This window comes from Hordeum vulgare, chromosome 5H (assembly GCF_904849725.1).
Source record: "Hordeum vulgare subsp. vulgare chromosome 5H, MorexV3_pseudomolecules_assembly, whole genome shotgun sequence".
NCBI classification, from domain to species: Eukaryota; Viridiplantae; Streptophyta; class Magnoliopsida; order Poales; family Poaceae; genus Hordeum; species Hordeum vulgare.
Window position 1 is genome coordinate 571,737,258 of NC_058522.1, and position 19,686 is coordinate 571,756,943.

Below are 19,686 nucleotides of genomic sequence, written 5' to 3' on the forward strand. Positions count from 1 at the left end.
ATGTGCTACTTCAAATGACTAAATTCAGATATGATAGCGTCGCAGGGTTCAAGTTGCTCACACCAGACGTATTCAACTCGATGGATGGTTCAAGTTTTTTCTCGGTCAAGCTCTGATGGTTTGAATTGTGCGATTCCATGAATTATGGACGGCATCACGTCCTTGCTTTTCGGAATGCTAGCAACATCATTGTCATATTTCATGTTGTGTTTGATTACATCATTCCATGAGATTAGATTTGAAAAAAACCCTTGCGGTAAACTTTCATTTAGAGTAGTCTACGGAACAAAAATTATGGAATTCTTCATCATATAACTAGAACAAGATCATATGGAACAACCTTGATCGATCCTCATCATCCGAAGAATCACATGGTAATCCGCGGCGTTCGGGATTCATCCCTTACTTCAAATACGAATCAAAGAGCATCAACTTCAATATTGTCTTCAAATACAAACCAATGACACATTTTAGATCGCTTGAAATGAAAAATTGTCAACACATTTTAAATCGGCCACTCAACAAGTAAACGTAGAATCTGGTTCGGTTCGAAGTTTGATTTCAGTAGCTGGGCACGTCAGCAGCGGGGTCTTTCCTAGGTGGCGGTGTGAAAAGTCAGCCGACACAGGCCGGGCACAGTGGCCCACCGTCTGAAGGGGAACGAAGGGGTCTACACGACGCCGCTCCCCCGTTCCGGCGACGCGACGGCCGCCGACCGCGTCACCGGGAGTGGAGGAGGGATGATGCAGCAGCTGCAGCCGACGCGGATGCACTGGGCGAGGGCCGTCCCCTCCGACTTCGGCGGCCAAGCCCCCGCCCCTCGCAGGTAACCGATCCCCGCCCCGCCGTCCTTCGTCGCCGATCTCTCGCTCCCCAGACCCTTCCCGCCTGAAAACTGAGCCGGCGCGTATCCCCGCAGCGGGCACACGGCGGTCGCCATCGGCGGGTCCAAGGTCGTCGTCTTCGGCGGGTTCGCCGACAAGCGCTTCCTCGCCGACATCGCCGTCTACGACGTTGGTAAATCCCGCCCCCGCCCCGCCCACCACTCGCTTCGCCTCACCCGAATGGGGCATCTGGCTCCGGTCGGCTCTCTGCTCTGCCGCTGTCTGATTAAACTCGCGTGCCCGCCCCCCTTGCCGCAGAGAACAGGCTATGGTACACGCCGGAGTGCAGCGGCAGCGGCCCGGACGGGCAGCCAGGCCCCAGCCCGAGGGCCTTCCACGTCGCTGTGGTCATCGACTGCAACATGTTTATCTTCGGCGGCCGCTCCGGGGGCAAGAGGTTCGCCATTGCGCACAGCTCTCTGTCTAGTAGAGTTTGCAACCTGTCATTGTCCGTTGTTTACTGTTCCGGTGTCTACCTCGCAGGTTAGGTGACTTCTGGATGCTTGACACCGGTAAAGCCCTTCATTCCATCGAACCTTTCTAGAATCCCCTGTTATGCTCGTTTCGTTTCGAATTGTGTCGGGGATTCAGCGACCGCTAAGCGCTCTCAATATGTCTCGGTGCTTCTTTCGTGTTCAGACATTTGGCAGTGGTCGGAGATGACTGGCTTTGGCGATTTGCCGTCTCCCCGGGAGTTTGCTGCCGCATCAGCCATAGGAAACAGAAAAATTGTCATGTAAGCGATTTGTTTCCTACAAGTTTCGACTGTCATTACCGTGTCTCATCACCTGTGAATAACATGTTGTCCATCCTTGTACAGGCATGGTGGTTGGGATGGCAAAAAGTGGTTGTCTGATGTATATGTCATGGACACAAGTGAGCTCACAGCTCCCTTTATTCAAGCTGTGATGAGCATTGATGTATTTTGTTGAATGAGTTGATCATTCATTATTTTACTTCTGTTACAATCTGTTGCATTTTCTGTTGGATAGTGTCACTTGAGTGGACAGAACTAGCAGTTACTGGATCAGCGCCACCTCCAAGATGCGGACATTCTGCCACTATGATTGAGAAGAGGTTGCTTATATTTGGAGGCAGAGGTATTTGCCATTCCTTAATTTGGTTCTTCTTGGGTCCTGTCAGAGCTTGTGTTTGCTTAACTGACCAGCCAAGTCTCATTCCATATGTTGCAACAAGCCTGTAGTACTTCTCATGCCTTCCTGGTCCAACCTTGAAAAGCTTGCTGACACTAGAAAGTATAATTCTGATTTATTTTGTAAATAGCTACTCCCTCCGTCCCATGATATGATATAAGACGTTTTTGCAAGCTATGTTAGCTTGCAAAAACGTCTTATATTATGGGACGGATGGAGCACCAAACATAAAAGATGATTGAAGCTAAAGTGCTTTCTTGCATTTCAATAACTTCAACATTGCAAATTTTAAGAGCAGTGCCAGTATCAACCCCTTTTTCTAATGAAAACTGTAAGTGATACCCTGACAAACATAACAAATAGGAAGCCAAATTGGGGTCCATGGGGACTTGAACCAGGTGATGGGATTGTACATCCACTCCCACCCAAGTGAGCTAGGCTATTTTCCTCAGCACCAACCCTTTATTGTCATTCAAATTCAATTAGTCTATGTGTACTACAGATTATTTATATTTTCCCCTGAATAATCGTTAATTTCTGAAGAGCTATTATGTAAATGTTCCGCGCGATTGGATTTGCCTGTAGGCTTCCTGCTGAGTACCAGCTCTATTCCTGAGTATAATTTTTAGTGCACTGACGATTTTGAGGATTAGTGAGTTGCATAATTTTTTGGTCTAAAAAATCCTACCCCTGACTACTTTATATCTTCCTCGCAACAGGTGGAACTGGGCCGATAATGGGTGACCTCTGGGCTTTAAAGGGTATTACTGAAGAAGGTATCTCTTCTTTTTTGTTTTTAAAGGCTTTAAAGATCTTAATTGATTATTACATGTACAAAACTTGTAGTGCACTTAGAACTTCTTGTCTAGACAGTTTATGCAAGGGAACTATTGCACGTACAACATTTCCTGGTCCCATCCGGGTACGGTGCAAGATCCAATGGTGTGCTGCACTTTGGTTCCACCCGACGGTTGATTTGATCTGGTGTGTCGGATAAGGATCGGATGGAATGTGCCATATGTATAGCAGGACTCTATATGCAAATATGTGTCATGGTCGGTGGAGGTTACATAACTGCGTTTATAATATTTACATATTTAAGGACACTATCCAGCATATCGTATTCACATATTTTTTTCATGTATGTCCATTCCTGCTTTATTGAAGAAAATGAAGTTTGAGATGGCTTACTGGTATTATTTTACTGTCCTATTTCACTGAGGGATGTGGGAGATCACCCTTTTTTGTTGATATATTTCACATGCTTATTTGTACAGAGTTTCTCATTTAGTCCTTTTGCAGTGGTTACCTCACAGTTGTTTGCGTTTTAGTATGAAGTTGTGTTTCTTAGTTGATTTATAAGGATTGGTTCACTGCAAATCGAAGTTAGACGATTACTGCAATATTTGTAAATTTTCTATTACTGAACCCGATATTGTTGATTTTTGGAGATAATGAGACACCAGGATGGACACAATTAAAGCTGCCAGGACAATCTCCCTCTGCACGATGTGGTCATTCAGTGACTTCTGGTGGACCTTATGTATGCAATCTGAAACGTTGATGTTTTTTTTTCTTCCAACGGCTTAAGTATTAACAGTTGATATCTCTGTTGTGTGCGTCACATATCTGGAAGGTTAATTTCACTTGATTTTTCTGTAAGAATCGATATTAAGCGTCGGTACCTATTAATCATCAGGTTGTTTGTGTTAGACCTTTCAGCCCGAGCATTGATAGTTGTAGATGACACTAGGAGAGTTGGGACAATTTTCGTTGGTTTATTTCTCACACAATGCCATACCAACCTGAGGGGTTGGGGATACATATTTATAGGCTGCTAGCCAGCCAAGCATATGCTAGGATGCTAGTCTAAGATGCTGCTAAGATGCTAGTCTAAGATGCTATCCTAACTGTCAATCCTTGATGGTCAAGGATTCTATCCTAACAACCACAAGGACCATGTGCTGCAGCCCCACAAAGACCCTAGTACAGAGATTTATCCATCATTCTCCCCCTAAGTCTTGTACGTTGTCTTGTGGGAGAGTCGAATCATCCCGATCTTGGAGCAGAGTTCGAGGAACTTGATCCTCCCAAGAGGCTTGGCGAGCAGGTCTGCGAACTGGTCCGTGGTGTTGATGTAGCTCGCCTCGATGCTCCCTTCTTCCAAACAGCTTCGGATGAAGTGATACCTCAGTCGGATGTGCTTGCTCCGTTCGTGGAAAACGGGGTTCTTTGCCAGGGCCAGGGCGGACTTGCTGTCCACCAGGAGCTGCACCGTTTTGGTGTCTCGGACGAGGAGATCACCAAGCAGTCGAGCGAGCCAGAGCGCCTGAGTGCAGGCGGTGGAGGCCGCTATGTACTCGGCCTAGCAGCTGGACAGGGCCACCATCTGCTGCTTGACCGACCGCCAGCTCACGAGACACTTGCCGAGGAAGAAGAGGATCCCGCTCGTGCTCTTGCTGGTGTCGATGTCGCCAGCGTGGTCGCTGTACCCGAAGAAGTGTGCCGCCCCCGGACACCTAGGGTAGTGGAGGCCGTGGTCGAGGGTCCCCGCCACGTAGCGGATGATCCTCTTCACCGCCTGCTGGTGCTCTGTCGTTGGTCGCTCCATGAACCGACTAACGTAGCCGACGGAGAATGCTAAGTCCGGCCGTGTGTGGGCGAGGTAGCGAAGGCTCCCCACAAGGCGCCGGTACTGCGTAGCGTCCACTTCCTCCATTGTGTTGTCGCGGCTCAATTTCAGCCTCTCCTCCATTGGAGTGAGGGCTGGGTGGCAGTCGGTGAGCCCAGCTAGCTCAACGATGCGCTTGGCATAGGCGGACTGTTGAAGCGCGATCCCGGAGTGATCCGGGTGCACCACGATCCCTAGATCACTCATCTGGAAGGTGGCCTTCATTTCTTCCTTGAATGCCGCCACCTCTGCATCCTTGATGCCGGTGATCACCAAGTCGTCAACATAGACGCCCACCAGCAGGGCATTTCCTCCACTGCCCCATCGGTAGACGGCCGCCTCATGCGGGCTTTGCTCGAAGCCCATCTTCTTTAGCGTGGAGTCTAGCTTGGCGTTCCACGCCCTAGGCGCCTGCCGTAGGCCATAGAGAGCCTTACGCAGGCGGAGTACCTTGCCCTCCTGGCCGGGGATCGCAAATCCCGGTGGCTGATGCACGTAGACTTCCTCCTTCAAGTCGTCGTTGAGGAATACCGACTTGACATCCATGTGATAGACACGCCAGCCCTCCTGGGCAGCTAGCGCAAGAAGAAGTCGCACGGACTTCATCCGTGCCACGGGAGCGAAAGCGTCGTCGAAGTCGACTCCTTCCTGCTGGAAGAAGCCTCGGGCCACCAAGCGAGCCTTGTGGTTGACGATGGCGCCGGCTCCATCCCTCTTCAGCTTGAACACCCACTTAAGGGTGATTGTGCGGTGACCACGAGGGAGGTCAGCGAGCTCCAGGTGCGGTTTTGCTCGACCGCATCCATCTCCAACTGCATCGCGGCGCGCCATGCCGCGTCTCTCTCGGCCTCTGCAAAGGACCGAGGTTCGTCGTCCTCACACGCAAGTTGTAGCTGCCCCTCCAGGTCGCGTGGCACTAGTCCCGGCATCGGCTGGTCGCCGAGTAGATTATCCATCGTACGATACCGCAACAGTTCGCCGCCATGATACGCGTCGATGCGCTCCTCGTCGTGAGTGAGCGGGGAAGCGAACTTCACCGGGCTGTGCTCGGCGTGAGTTGGTGCTGATGAAGACGAGCCCGGAGTGGTGACTGCTAGGGCTGGAGTATGCGGCGTCGCCGGTTCTGGTGCCATCAGCGCAGCAGGCACCGGGGTTGATGGAGTTTTGGGGGCTGTGGTAGACGTGCTCGGCGAAAAGGAGCTGCATGCTCCCCCGACTTCCTTGAAGTGGACGTACTCGACAATGAAGTCGTCATACGTCGGCGTCGAGCCGTCGTCCACTGCCTTGTCCCATTTCCACCCTCGCCCTTCATTGAACACGACGTCTCGCGCCGTGCGCACACGCTGTGTCTTTGGGTCGAGGATGCGGTAGGCCTTTTAGCCCTTCGCGTAGCCGATGAAAACTCCCGGAGTACTCCTGTCGTCGAGCTTGCCGATGTGGCCGAGCTCCTTGGTGAACGCAAGGCAGCCAAACACCCGCAAGTGGTAGACCGCCGGCTTCCGCCCATGCCATGCCTTGTACGGCGTCCTGTCGTCGAGTGCGTTAGTAGGCGAGCGGTTGAGGATGTAGATGGCCGTCAGCACCGCCTCTCCCCAGAAAACAGACGACATCCCTCTCTGCTTGAGGAGAGCCCGAGCCATCCCCACAACCGTCTGGTTGCGCCGCTCGACGACGCCGTTCTGTTGTGGGCTGTACGACGCGGAGTAGTGGCGTTGGATGCCCTCATCAGCGTAGTACGACACGAATTCAACCGTTGTGAATTCGCCGCCGTCGTCAGTGCGCAGCACGCGCAGTTTGCAGCCGCTCTCCGCCTCCGCAGCAACCTGCACGCGCCTGATGGCGTCCGTCGCCTCTCCCTTGCTACCGAGGACCATCACCCACATGTAGCGAGAGAGGTCGTCGACGAGCAGCAGGAAGTAGCGTCGACCTCCTGGTGTGGCTGGCGTCACCGGGCCACACAGATCTCTGTGCACGAGCTCCAACCTCTCCTTGGCCTGGTAACTCGCCTGATGAGGAAAGGGGGGTCGTCTCTGCTTCGTCAACACGTACATGGTTGAGGCATGGCAGGCCTCGCACCATCTCCTTGGCACTTAGATGCTTTAGGGCCTCGAAATGAAGGTGCCCAAAGCGCTCATGCCATTGCGACGCCTCGTCGTCCCGACGGGCAGCGAGACAAACCGGTTGTGCCACCTGCACATCAAGGACGTAGAGTCGATTTTCACCTCTGGGTACCTTGGCGAGAAGGCGAAGCTGGCGATCCCAGATGCGCAGGACCCCATGCTCAATCAGCACGCGTGAGCCGTTCTCATCCAGCTGTCCCAGTCTGATGATGGAGTTCCTTAGCGCGGGGATGTAGTAGACACCGGTGAGCAGCCGGTGCTCTCCCCTCTTGGTGGTGAAGATGACAGAGCCGACGCCCTTAATTTCCATGGCAGAGGCATCCCCAAACTTGACGAAGCCTCGCGCGTCGGAGTCGAGCTCGGCGAAGAATTCCCTTCGACCGGTCATGTGGTGGGTGGCGCTGGTATCGAGGCACCACCTCGCAGTCTTGTCTTTCCCGGAGCCATCGCCGAGAAGAGCGTGCGCTTTTGGCTCGTCGAGATGGAGGAGAGCCTTTGCGGCTGGTGTCGCTGAAGGTAGCTCGATGCTTGCATGCGCCATGAACAGAGCCGTCCCCTCCTCCGCCTGTGCGATGTGAGCCTGGCCGTGTCGTGGCTGTCAACACTCATTGGCCCAATGGCCAAGCCGGCCACAGTTGTGGCAGCTGTTGTCCTGTGCCGGCTTGGGTTTGCCAGCGGCACCGTCCTTGGCGCCTCCGCAGGCGTCACCTTCGGCACGTCCTTGTGCCTTGCCCGGGGGGCCTCTTCGCGCCTTGCGTTGCTTGCCGCGCCTGCGGCCGCCTGTCGTGGAAGAAGGCTCCCCCTTCTTCCTGTCACCGAGGCCGGCATCCCACTGCTCCCGAGATAGGAGCAGCTTCCCGCCGGTGGTGATGGGCCCCGAGAGAGGCTGTGGCTCGTCGGTGTCGACGACCTTGAGGCGGCCTGTCGCCTCCTCGATCGTCATCGTAGAGAGGTCCAACAAAGACTCGATCGAGCGAGCCATCTGCTTGTACTTCTCAGGGATGCACCCAAAAAGCTTCTCGACAACTCTCTCCTCGGTGTAGGTTGCATCGCCGAACTTCACCATCTTTTGCAGCAGAGTGTTGAGACGGAGAGCAAAGTCATCAACGTCCTCACCTGGCTTGAAGGCCAGGCTCTCCCACTCCTTACGAAGTGCCTGTAGTGTGGACTTGCTAGCACAGTCGCTGCCGATGCGTGCCGCGGCGATGGCGTCTCAAGCCTCCTTGGCAGTCCGCTTGTTGGAAAGCGAGAACTACATCTCGGGCGGGATTGCGGCGATGAGGGCGTCCAGCGCCCGTCGATCCTCTTGGTGGTCGATGTTGCTGTCCTCGACCGCCTCCCACAGGTGCCGCACCTGGAGCTTAATCTTCATGATCGTGGCCCACTCGACATAGTTGGTTTTGTTGAGGGTAGGCCACCCAACACCGGGCCCAACATCCCTGACCACAGTCCAGACCTCGTAGAGGCCATGGTCCCGGTCGTCGCAGCCGCCGTTGCCGTGCGCACCTCCACTTGGAGCGCCATCGCGATGTGCTCGGGCGTGCTTGGCTGCCCACTCAGCCGTCCGCTCTTGCGCCACATTGGCGCGGTCCGCGTCGGCGCCGTCGTCCGCAGGCACGGAGCCGTTGGAGTTGCCGGAGCCGCCGCGGAGTGCCTTGGCATCCGCCGTAGCCTCACGTGCTGCCTCCGCTGCTGCTGTTGCTTCTACCTCACCCCTGGCTGCTGCCAGCTCCGCCGCAGCCAGCCTTGACGCCCTTGCTGCCGCAGCAGCGGCTGCTGTAGCCGCTCGTTCACGCTCCTCTGCCACGGCGCGCTCGGCCTCCTGCCGACGCCGCGTGCTCGAGGTAGCCGTGTGCTGAGAGCAACCTGCAGACATGGCTTGCTGCAGGGGGGCTGTTGCGTGAAGAAGAGGCTGCTTCTGACGAGCTGCTGCTCGACAGTCCGGAGGGGGGGAGGTAACCAGGGGCAGTCGGAGCAACTGCTGCTACCGGCTTGGGCTGCTCAGCTCCCGGTGAGAGAGGTGAGCAGGAAATGCTCAAGGTACAAGACAACGAGGCTCTGATACCACTTGTTAGACCTTTCAGCCTGAACATTGATAGTTGTAGATGACACTAGGAGAGTTGGGACAATTTTCTTTGGTTTATTTCTCACACAATGCCATACCAACCTGAGGGGTTGGGGATACATATTTATAGGTTGCTAGCCAGCCAAGCATATGCTAAGATGCTAGTTTAAGATGCTAGTCTAAGATGCTGCTAAGATGCTAGTCTAAGATGCTATCCTAACAGCCAGTCCTTGATGGTCAAGTATTCTATCCTAACAGCCACAAGGACCATGTACTGCAGCCTCACAAAGACCCTAGTACAGAGACTTATCCATCAGTTTGCTATCATACCAAGCTTCTATTCAGCGAAGCATAATGTCCTGTGAACATGAATATAATGGCCCTCGGGTGTACTTTTGTCGGGTAAACAATTAAATAAACTTGTTTTATACAAATCAAACATCCGAATTTTAACATTCCTGCTAAATAGTTAGTATTCACTTAGATATGAGTTTGTGGAATGCATTAGCTTTGATTTAAACTGCGTTCTGGTCTGGTGAAACAAGGCTTAGCAACCAAAACCTTGACCCCTTACATAATAGGAAGTTTATTTAGTGATCCAGAAGTAATAATAAAATCGTTATTTTCTTGGAACCTGAAACAAGTCTTTTACAATTTACAACTAGAATTATTGTATCAGAAAATATTTTTTTCTTGGGGGCTTATCTTGGGTTTTCTCGTCTAGTTTCAGTTGTGCAATAACATTACTAACAACATATAGATCTTGGATCTTGCTATCAGCTCTTGCTATTTGGAGGACATGGAACTGGCGGTTGGCTAAGTAGATATGATGTGTACTACAACGAATGTGTTATTTTAGACAGGGGTAAGCTCAAATGATTTATTTTTTCCCGCGCATCCACTTTGGGGACATTGAACATGAATTTGCATCTTGTTACCTACTGAGCACACCAAATCTTGTTATCGTACTATTGACATAGATGGTTTTATGAAACAAAAGACCGCGTCCTGGTAATTAAATTTAAAATGCGATTCCATAATCAACCAGCTTAGCCCAAAATTATCTAGCTTGGTTAGTATGAATTTGCTGAAACACTACAGACAGCTAGATGCATGCCATGCGTCCACTCATTCTGCACACGTGCATCGTATGTCTATGCTGTCCTGTGTGGCAAATGCAGCACATGTCCACTCCAGATCTGCATGTGTTTGTGCAGACAGTTGTAGACTAATGATACATGTAAAATCTATAACATCCAAAATCAGGCCAAAATGTCCTCTCAGACGGATTGGCCTGTTTCTTACGACTAGAACTTTTTAAGTGTTAACAAACATCTTGGCCATTTTGTTTTCTGTTCTTGCTTTGATTTGTCTTCCTTTAATTACTGTTCTTTTATTGGAGCAACCAGTGTCGCGTATGAATTTTCAGTATTGTATCTATTATTTCTGACTAATACTTTGGTATTCCAGTGTCTGTTCAATGGAAGCGCTTACCAACAAGTAATGAGCCACCCCCTCCTCGGGCATATCATTCTATGACTTGCATAGGGCCTCGGTTTCTTTTATTTGGTGGCTTTGATGGAAAGAATACCTTTGGTGATTTGTGGTGGCTTGTTCCTGAAGGTATATTAGTATCACATCTGAACCAAAATAATAATAATATCTATTTGATATCTTGGAGAGTTGAAGTTTTTATTTGTATTGTGCAAACAGCAAACCGTGAAAGCTTTTAGAAGCAATATTATGTGTTATCATATGTTGGCCTGTGGTTTGACCTATAATCTGTTAGGAATAAGCAACTTGTATTCCCATGAGGCCATATGCCGGTATATATACATGTACAGGTGGTGGACTATATGCAGGAAACCCCTTATATATTGGGATAAATACAAAAGGGTACATGACTTATATTATAACTCTAACACCCCCCCTCAAACTCTTGGTGGATGAACAACACTGAGTTTGGAGAGATAAAAGCCATGTTGTGCTCTAGTCTGGGCCTTCGTCAGGAAATCCGCCAACTGTAACTCGGAAGGCACATACTGAAGAGCAATGACCCGATCCTGCACACCAGCGCGCACATAGAAAGCATCAACACCAATATGCTTGGTGAGCTCATGCTTAACAGGATCGCGCGCAATGCTAATAGCACCTGTACTGTCAGATAAGAGCAGAGTCGGTGTAGTGACAGAAACACCAAAATCCTGAAGTAACCACCGTAACCAAGTCACCTCTGCCGTCAAAAGAGCCATCGCTCGCAACTCAGCCTCTGCACTCGAACGGGAAACTGCAATTTGTTTCTTCGTCTTCCAGGCAATGAGAGAACCATCAAGAAAAACACAGTAAGCGGAAAGTGAACGGCGATCTGAAGGATCACTAGCCACGTGGCATCCGAATAGGCCTGAAGCTGTAAAGAACTGGAGCGAGGAAAGAATAGACGGTGAGAGATCGTGCCCCGAAGATATCGGAGAACACGGAGGAGATGACTATAGTGAACCATGTGGGAGCAGAGATGAACTGACTCAGAATATGAACCGGATAAGAGATATCCGGACAAGTAACAACTAGATAAACAAGACTGCCAACAAGATGACGATAACGCGTCGGGTCAGGCAGGGGATCACCATCAGTAGCACAGAGGTGAACATTGAGCTCCATAGGAGTCTCAACAATGCGCTCATCAGTAAGAGCAGCACGAGCAAGAAGATCCTGGATATACTTTTCCTGGGATATAAAGAAACCATCAGAGGTAGAAGAGACTTCAATCCCAAGAAAGTAGCGAAGAGGTCCAAGATCAGACATAAGGAACTGCTCACTAAGACGGGCCTTGACAAAGGCAATATACTCGGGGTCATCCCCAGTGATGACCATGTCATCAACATAGAGAAGAAGAAGAGTCCGACCACGAGGAGAAAGGTGAATAAACAATGCTGGATCATGAGCACTGGCTGAAAAACCAGTGGCAGTCACCACAGAGGCAAAACGCTCAAACCAGGCGCGGGGAGCTTGCTTAAGGCCATAGAGAGAGCGACGAAGACGACATACCATGCCATCAGGAACAGAATACCTAGGTGGTGGCTGCATGTACACCTCCTCACGCAGCTCACCATTAAGAAAAGCATTCTTAACATCAAGCTGAGAGATAGACTAGTGGCGTGTAGAGGCCACGACAAGAAGTGTACGAACAGTGGTCATATGAGCCACAGGAGCAAAAGTCTCGTCATAATCACGACCATGCTCCTGCTGAAAACCACGAGCCACAAGACTTGCTTTGTGACGCTCAAGAGAACCATCGGAGCGAGTCTTAACCTTGTAGACCCACTTACAAGTGATGGGACGGACTCCGGGAGGAAGGGAAACAAGATCCCACGTACCAGTGCGTTCAAGAGCAGCAATCTCCTCTGCCATTGCAAACTGCCATTCAGGATGAACAACAGTCTGACGATAAGTAGTCGGCTCAAGAACAGCAGTACCAGCGGTGGAAAATCCAAAGCGATCAACAGGCGGACGAGGACGAGAACGCAAGCCATAAGTAGGCTGAGACGAGGATGACGACACATCCACAGAGGCATCCACAGAACGTGAACGACGAGTGTAACACTGAGGAAAAGATGGAACAATGGAAGGAGGAATCGCAAAGGTAGAATCGGGGAGTGGCGACGAAGAAGTCACCGGAGATGAAGGTGTAGAATCCGGTGACATGCTAAGTGAGGAGACCGTGGAAGATGGTGGCGACAAATCGACTGGAGGTGGAGAAGCAGAGGGAGCGGAACGAATAGGCAAAGGCTCGACGGGTGTGATAGGTGTGTCAGGAAAAGTGAGGAAAGAGATATCCTCCACTGAAAAGGTCGAGGAAGATGGGCATGGGTAGAAGGGACGAGACTCATCGAAAGTCACATCCCGAGAGATACGCATCCGACGACCGATAGGATCCCAACAACGATAGCCCTTATGCTCATCACTATAGCCTAAGAAGACACACTCAACAGACTGAGCGGTCAGTTTGGTGCGTTCGCGGGGGGCAAGAAGAACATAGCAAACACAACCAAACAAGCGAAACATCGAATAATCGGGAGAACGATCAAAAAGACGCTTGAAAGGAACACCACCCTGTAGAGCAGCGGAAGGCTGGAGATTGATGAGATAGGTGGAGGTGGAGACGGCCTCAGCCCAAAAATGAGGCGGGAGAGAGGCAGCAATCATCAATGCACGAGCCGTCTCAAGAAGATGCGATGCTTGCGCTTAGCCACGCCATTCTGAGCGTGAGCACTAGGACAAGAGAATTGAGAGAGAGTCCCTTGCTCAGCAAGAACACCACGCAACATCTTAGAGATATACTTGCCAGCGGAGTCAGCACGAAACACACGAATGGGAGAAGAGAACTGAGTATGAACCATGGCAGCAAAACGCTTATAAATAGACAACACCTCACTACGAGAAGTCATGAAAAAAAGCCATGTTTAACGAGAGAAGTCATCTATGAAAATAATATAGTATTTATGACCCCCTTTCGAAGCGAAGGGAGCCGGACCCCATACATCGGAATGAACTAAATCAAAAGGACGCTTAGACACTGACTCACTATGTGGATATGGTAACTGAATCTGCTTGCCAAGACGACAACCCTGACACTCTAAAGAGGCATCTCCTGAGACAGACCCCAGAAGACCTCGACGAACTAACGACGACAAACGAGAACCACACAGATGACCAGGTCGATGATGCCACTGCTGGAAGGAACCAGTAGCCGAGGCGACCAAAGCGGAAGAACTGGCGATAGAGTGTGCAGCGGAAGGAACATGAAGCCAGTCCAACTCCCAAAGACCCTGAGAATCACGGCGGCGAGGACCAGCCCCAACAAGAGTGTGCGTGCGACGGTCCTGGACAGAACAAGAGTCAAGGTCAAGGATGACGCGACAACCAGAATCAGCAAGTTGACCAGCGGAAAACATATTCATGGTAAGTCGAGCAACATGAGCAACATCAGGAACAGAATAAGGAGTGGTAAGATTGCCTCTACTAACGACAGAAAGGGGAGTACCATCAGCAGTGAGGACATGAACAGGAGAATCAAGCGATCGAAGAGAGGACAGAGTGGAAGAATTAGAAGACATATGAAAGGAAGTTCCAAAGTCCAGAACCCATGGGGATGTACCTGACTGTGTAGAAGGTGGTTGCTCAGTGCGGGAAGCCTCAGTCACAGAACCAGCAGTACCCGTCGAGGAAGAACCTGAAGCAGCGAGCAGACGCTTAAGTCTCAGAATATCCTGCTCAGTCAGAGCGATGGCTGAAGCTGTCGAGGTAGAGGACGAAGTCCCTGAAGAAGATGATTGCGCCTTGCGTAGATGTTTCTTCTTCGTGTAGCACTGGGACTCGATATGACCATCATTGTTGCAGTAGGTGCAATGTGGACGGGGGCGACCTGAGCCTCCAGAAGGAGTGGGCAAGAGCGGCGGAGCACTCGAGCGAGAAGAGGTCGGTGCAGCATGTGGCGTAGAAGAAGTCCGAGCAGCAAGCACAGAGGGAACCTCCAGCAAACCAGCACCACGTAAGCGAGTCTCCTCAGCACGAATCTCAGAAAGCGCCTCCATGAGAGAGATACGACCACGAGCAAACAACTGAGCACGCCGAGGCTCAAACTCCTTACGGAGCCGAGACGGGAACTCGTAGACGCGATGAAACTCCAAATCGGCCTGGACAGCCTGATAACAGGGGCAAGTACGACAACCAGCACTGAGGAGAGAATCAAGCTGGCGCCAGATAACAGAACTCTGTGCATAGAAGTCATCAACAGTAGAGTCACCCTGCTGAAGAGCATGCTCCTGACGGACCACAAAGAGGTATAAGGCATCACCAGAGGGCTCATAGCACTGACGAAGGCGAGTCCACATCTCAAAGACAGTAGGAAGGCCCAGAAACTCAGAGGCAAACTGAGGCAGAACGCTAGCAGTGAAAACAGCTGCAACACGAGCATCATCATCAAGCCACTGGGTGTAAGCAGACAGAGCATCATGATACGTCTGAAGAGCCTCCTCATAAGCCAAAAACTTCTCATCATAAGCACGATCAGCAGCCTCATCAGCAAGCTTAGCCGCATCCTTGGCGGCCTGATTAGCATCCGCAGGAAGAGCCGGAGGGATCGGCGGAGTGGGAGCCACAGGAGGAACTGGACGGGGCGGACAACAGACCTCGCCAGAAAGTACACCCCAGAGACGGATGCCACGCATGTGAATGCGCATGAAGCCAATGAACTCGGTGTAGTTAGTACCATCGAAGATCATCGAACAACGAGGGACAGAAACATAGCCCGATGCAGTAGACATTTTTTTTAGGTCTCATGGCAGCTGCAGATCAGAGAGGGCCGGCAGGATCTGACGATCGGGGCCAGCGGGAGCAGAGCCGCCTCCTGCCTGGATTATACTTGCTAAGATAGTGCCTGGATTATATGTACTAGTTACCGTTTAAGACAGTAATATGTTTAAATTAAGCTGGCTATGGCACAATGAGTCAAATGTCAGGACCAGTGAATTGTACTAACCCTTAGGGATGGAAGATGAACATAACTTGGGTTGGTACTTGCATAAGCAGCCAATGTGCACACTTCACACAGGCAAACCAAATTGTTTTAGTTAATGGAAGAGATTTCTCCCCTGGCATCTGCATCCGATGATGCACACGATGAACCAATACAGATATTGGTCCTTGAAACTTCAAGAAATGATACATTTAAACATGAAAAGGACTTGGATTAAGATGCTTGCAGAGGTTTGGGAGGACTTGAGTAATGACTGGTAAATGGTGAAAAGAGTTTTGTCGATTTACAAAACTGCCAAGGAAAAGGAATTCATCTGACTCAGTTCAGTTATTGATATTATTTGCTACTTATAACTAGAGGTGCTGGAAATTGCTAGAGCTTATGCTTATATGCATAATTATTACTAGCAGTTATTGTTCATGTTTGCATCTGTTTCCTTTTCTGATTGTAGCCAAACAGTAGCTCGATTTTTTTTCCTTTGCTGTAAGCTCTTCTGATCTACACTCCGTAATGCTTAATGGAGAAAGATAGTCGCTGCTTCTATAAACTCTGCCCGATTGACGTTCAGATGATCCTATTGCCAAGCGGGACTTGGTTCCTAATGTTGGTTCAGACAGCAACCATAGCACTGTGACTGGTGATGCCCAGCAGTCTGCATTGAAGGTATGTTTGCATACAACTGAAGTTCAGAAGATCTTTGTGGGGAGTAAAATGAGAACCAATGTCGATTTTTTTGTGGCATTAGAATTTAGAACCTTGCAATTACTAAAGAATATGATTATTGCAGGAATCAGAATCACAATCTGATGAATCTCCGATGTTGGACTTGGCCAAACGATTGGGGATTCCACTTTCTGTAGAACCTTCAGCAAGTTTTGTTGACGAAATCAACGATAAAGAACTAGTGGAATTATCATCTAGGCTCATTGGTGAATCACTTCCTACCACCGACCAGCTTGCATGTATTCAGGTGCTGATATCTTTCCTTTTCTGCAATCCTTTGAAATTGTGTTGGCTTAATGGGACATTATTGTATATATATGATGTACAGGCACTTCGTGATCATTGGAGAAGTTCTCCATCTAGCTCAATACAGCTCCAGGAGCTAGGCCCTCTGCTGAGGGACTATCAACGTCTCATTATCCGCCGCTTCGTGTATGGTTCCATTTCTCCATTCCTCCTCTGCATTATTATTTCAACATTTTAAGCATTCAGTTTTCCATAAAATCAAGAAACAATACGGTGGAACAATGACAACTTTGCAGATGGTTCTATCTCTGGTCTATTATTATTATCTTCTTGTCATGATAATAATTTCAACTGCTAGATATTAATCCATTCATCCATGTCTTTTGCACACACAATGATGTGGAATTATGCAAAACAAAATGTTGCCAGTTCATCACGTGGATTATGTGTTTTATATGTAACTAAAGGCATGTTTTCATGTCATTTATACTTGATTCAAAAGGAAAAATGAAAAACAATCGAGAGTAGAATATGCCTTTTTTTCAGTCAGACTAGTGGACTTGCTGGCTAAAAATTGAGTACGGCTGTGCGGGTAACCCAGCCACGGTCAGAGCTTGTTATGTCTGAAGAAACGATAGCACAGGAACTAATAATTGTTAAAGTCCTGCCATGAGTATTTCGCATTGACTATATCTTCATTCCCATCACTAAATGGATGCAGGGAAAACCCATCCCCGACATTCCTTGAAAGGGAAGATCGCCGCCTCTTCCATTTGAAAAATGCCTCACAGGTATATGAGCTCCACGGGCGATCATCTACTCCTCATTGTCCGATGCACGCTCATTTACCAGTTTCCCCTACTTACCCAGTGCTCTGTATTTCTTATACACTTCAGTTGCGCATGGATGACATCCCCATCTTGCTGGGCGAGTATAGAACTCTGCTTTCCACCTGATAGAGGGTCACACAACTATTTTGCCTGGTAGGTCCTTGTGGGCTAAAACCATTGTGCTACGACCATCGGTTCTCTGCTTCTGTTCTCTGCTTCTGTGGCTTCCGATGCGCGGGGCGAGAAGGACGACGGCCCAGCCACCTAGGCCACAGGGCAAGCAAGCAAACAGACTATTGATGAGCAAAATTGACGAGGAAATGTTGTATTTGCAAAATGCATAGAAAAACAAAATGTCATGATTTATGATGGTTGTATTTTGATGTACTCCCTCTGTGATCTAAACGCTCTACAAGCTAGAATCTTCTTTTGTTTTCTTGGATGTACAAATGTAATTTTGAAATTGTCAAAATAAAGAGCTCCATGGAGCACGGAGCAAATTAATTCCCATCTGCCATCTTTTTAACATATGTGGTCACATGTTTGTCACGCTGTTGGACACAAGATTATGGACGTCGCATTGACCAAAAGAGAATAGTGTATTTTCTAGATCCACACCAACGTTGACTTGAAGGTTCAAAAACATGGATCGTGTTTTCTACTTCCTTCGTTTTTAAATATATGTCTTTTTAAAGGTTTCACTAGAAGACTTCATACAAATGTATATAAACATATTTTAAAAGATAGATCCCTTTATTTTGCTCGTATGTAGCCTCCTAGTGAAATCTTTAAAAAAACTTATACTCCCTCCGTTCCTAAATATAAGACCTTTTAGAGATTTCACTATGGATTACATACGGATGTATATAGACATATTTTAGAGTGTAGATTCATTCATTTAGCTTTGTATGTAGTCCATAGTATATAATCTGTAAAATGTCTTATATTTAGGAACAGAGGGAGTATTTAGGAACGGAGGGAGTAATACTTTTGAGGTTGCAAGAATGACCTCTATTTAAAGCTCATTTGGTGACACTTGGGTCCAAAAGAGTCATGATCTACCTTTGCCACAACTAATCCTAGGCAAAATGCGTCCCCCCCCCCCCCCCCCCCCCCCGCCCCCCTCCAAAAAAAAGTAAGGAGAACAAAATGATGGCACAAAGATTTAGCAAAAAATTAAGCCTTACGGTAATTGACAGATTCAGGATTTGAGCATGACCAAAGCTAAACTCTAATGACCAAGAGCATTTGGATTTATTCTCACCATAACATATGCATCCGTTTTTGAACATTGAAATTAATTGCAAAACACTTAACATGCAAAAAAAAGGGCATAAAAAGGATATAAACAATGAGACAAATCCGAAGTTCAAAAAAGAAAAGAAAAACAATGAGACAAATCCGCACTCAACTCCCCTCTCAGACTCCAAAATGAGGGCGTATAAATGTTGTCTCAAGTTAAATGGTCAACAATTATAGCATCAAATTAATTTCATTAAATACAAAATAAATTATTCTCATCTATTTTGTAATGTCGTTATTGATGGTTTCCTATAAACTTGAACAAATTTTGCATCAATTGACTCCAGACAGAATTTATAAGCTTTTTTCAAGTCGGGGGAGTACAAAATTAGGAAATGTTTGGAGTTGACTTGCAATACTTTGAGAATAAAGAGCAAACAATCAATTAGAACCCAACTAGTCATCGCTTAACATAAGGACAACACCATCTGAATGGAAAGTTATAGGGTTCCACAACGGTTTGCACCCTCACCTTGATGAGTGGTGGCATAGGGATGCAAGCCGCGGCCTGCTAAACTAGTGAAACTAGCCAATTAGTTGGAATCTGATTAAAAATCAACCTCAAGTGCGTGTTCTGATGTTGACCGTATATCCGCGCCACTCGCCTCCTTAAAGGGGCATTAAGCTAAGGCGGAATTATCTCGTGCCATGAGAAGAGACCCAATTGCATACTAGTACTAACGTTTGACATTTGGTGAGCCTAAAACTGTCGGGCTAGGTCATAAGCACGGTTTTGGGTGTTAGAGCTGAGCTTTCGAAGGGAAAAATATATTAGTGTGGGTTATCTATGATCCACCTAAGCGAGGACCCCCTATTATAATCACGGTTGTCTCAAAAAAAAACCTGTACCCGTGTCTATCACTACTGGAATTGAGAATTTTGCCGTCTGCCTTGCCTTTGCCGTCTGCTGACGCATGGCAAAGGTACTCTTTGCCGTCAGTTGGCACAGTGCTGACGGCAAAGAGGTGGCTGATAGCAAAGGTTTTATTTGCCGTCGGCCACCTCTTTGCAGTCTGCTGACGGACGGCAAAGGAGCCATATGCGGACGTCAAAGGGTGGGCAGACGGCAAAGCCCCCCCCCAACGGCCGAAACCCCACCCCCACCCACCCCGCCCCTTTGCCGTCCGCCACCCTCCCTTTGCAGACGGCAAAGGGG

General features: G+C 48.8%; 1 protein-coding gene across 1 annotated transcript; it reads left to right on the forward strand.

The window, feature by feature from the left end:
* Positions 1-612: 612 nt before the first annotated feature.
* Positions 613-17,738, forward strand: LOC123394937 (protein GLUTELIN PRECURSOR ACCUMULATION 3). Its single transcript, XM_045089828.1, has 16 exons — positions 613-826; positions 920-1,017; positions 1,143-1,281; positions 1,368-1,396; positions 1,524-1,620; positions 1,705-1,760; positions 1,877-1,984; positions 2,758-2,814; positions 3,490-3,581; positions 9,675-9,759; positions 10,365-10,517; positions 15,998-16,092; positions 16,217-16,399; positions 16,481-16,584; positions 17,120-17,189; positions 17,295-17,738. Exons 1-16 carry the CDS (start codon positions 741-743, stop codon positions 17,352-17,354), a joined length of 1,512 nt encoding a protein of 503 aa, XP_044945763.1. The 5' UTR covers positions 613-740; the 3' UTR covers positions 17,355-17,738.
* Positions 17,739-19,686: the final 1,948 nt, after the last annotated feature.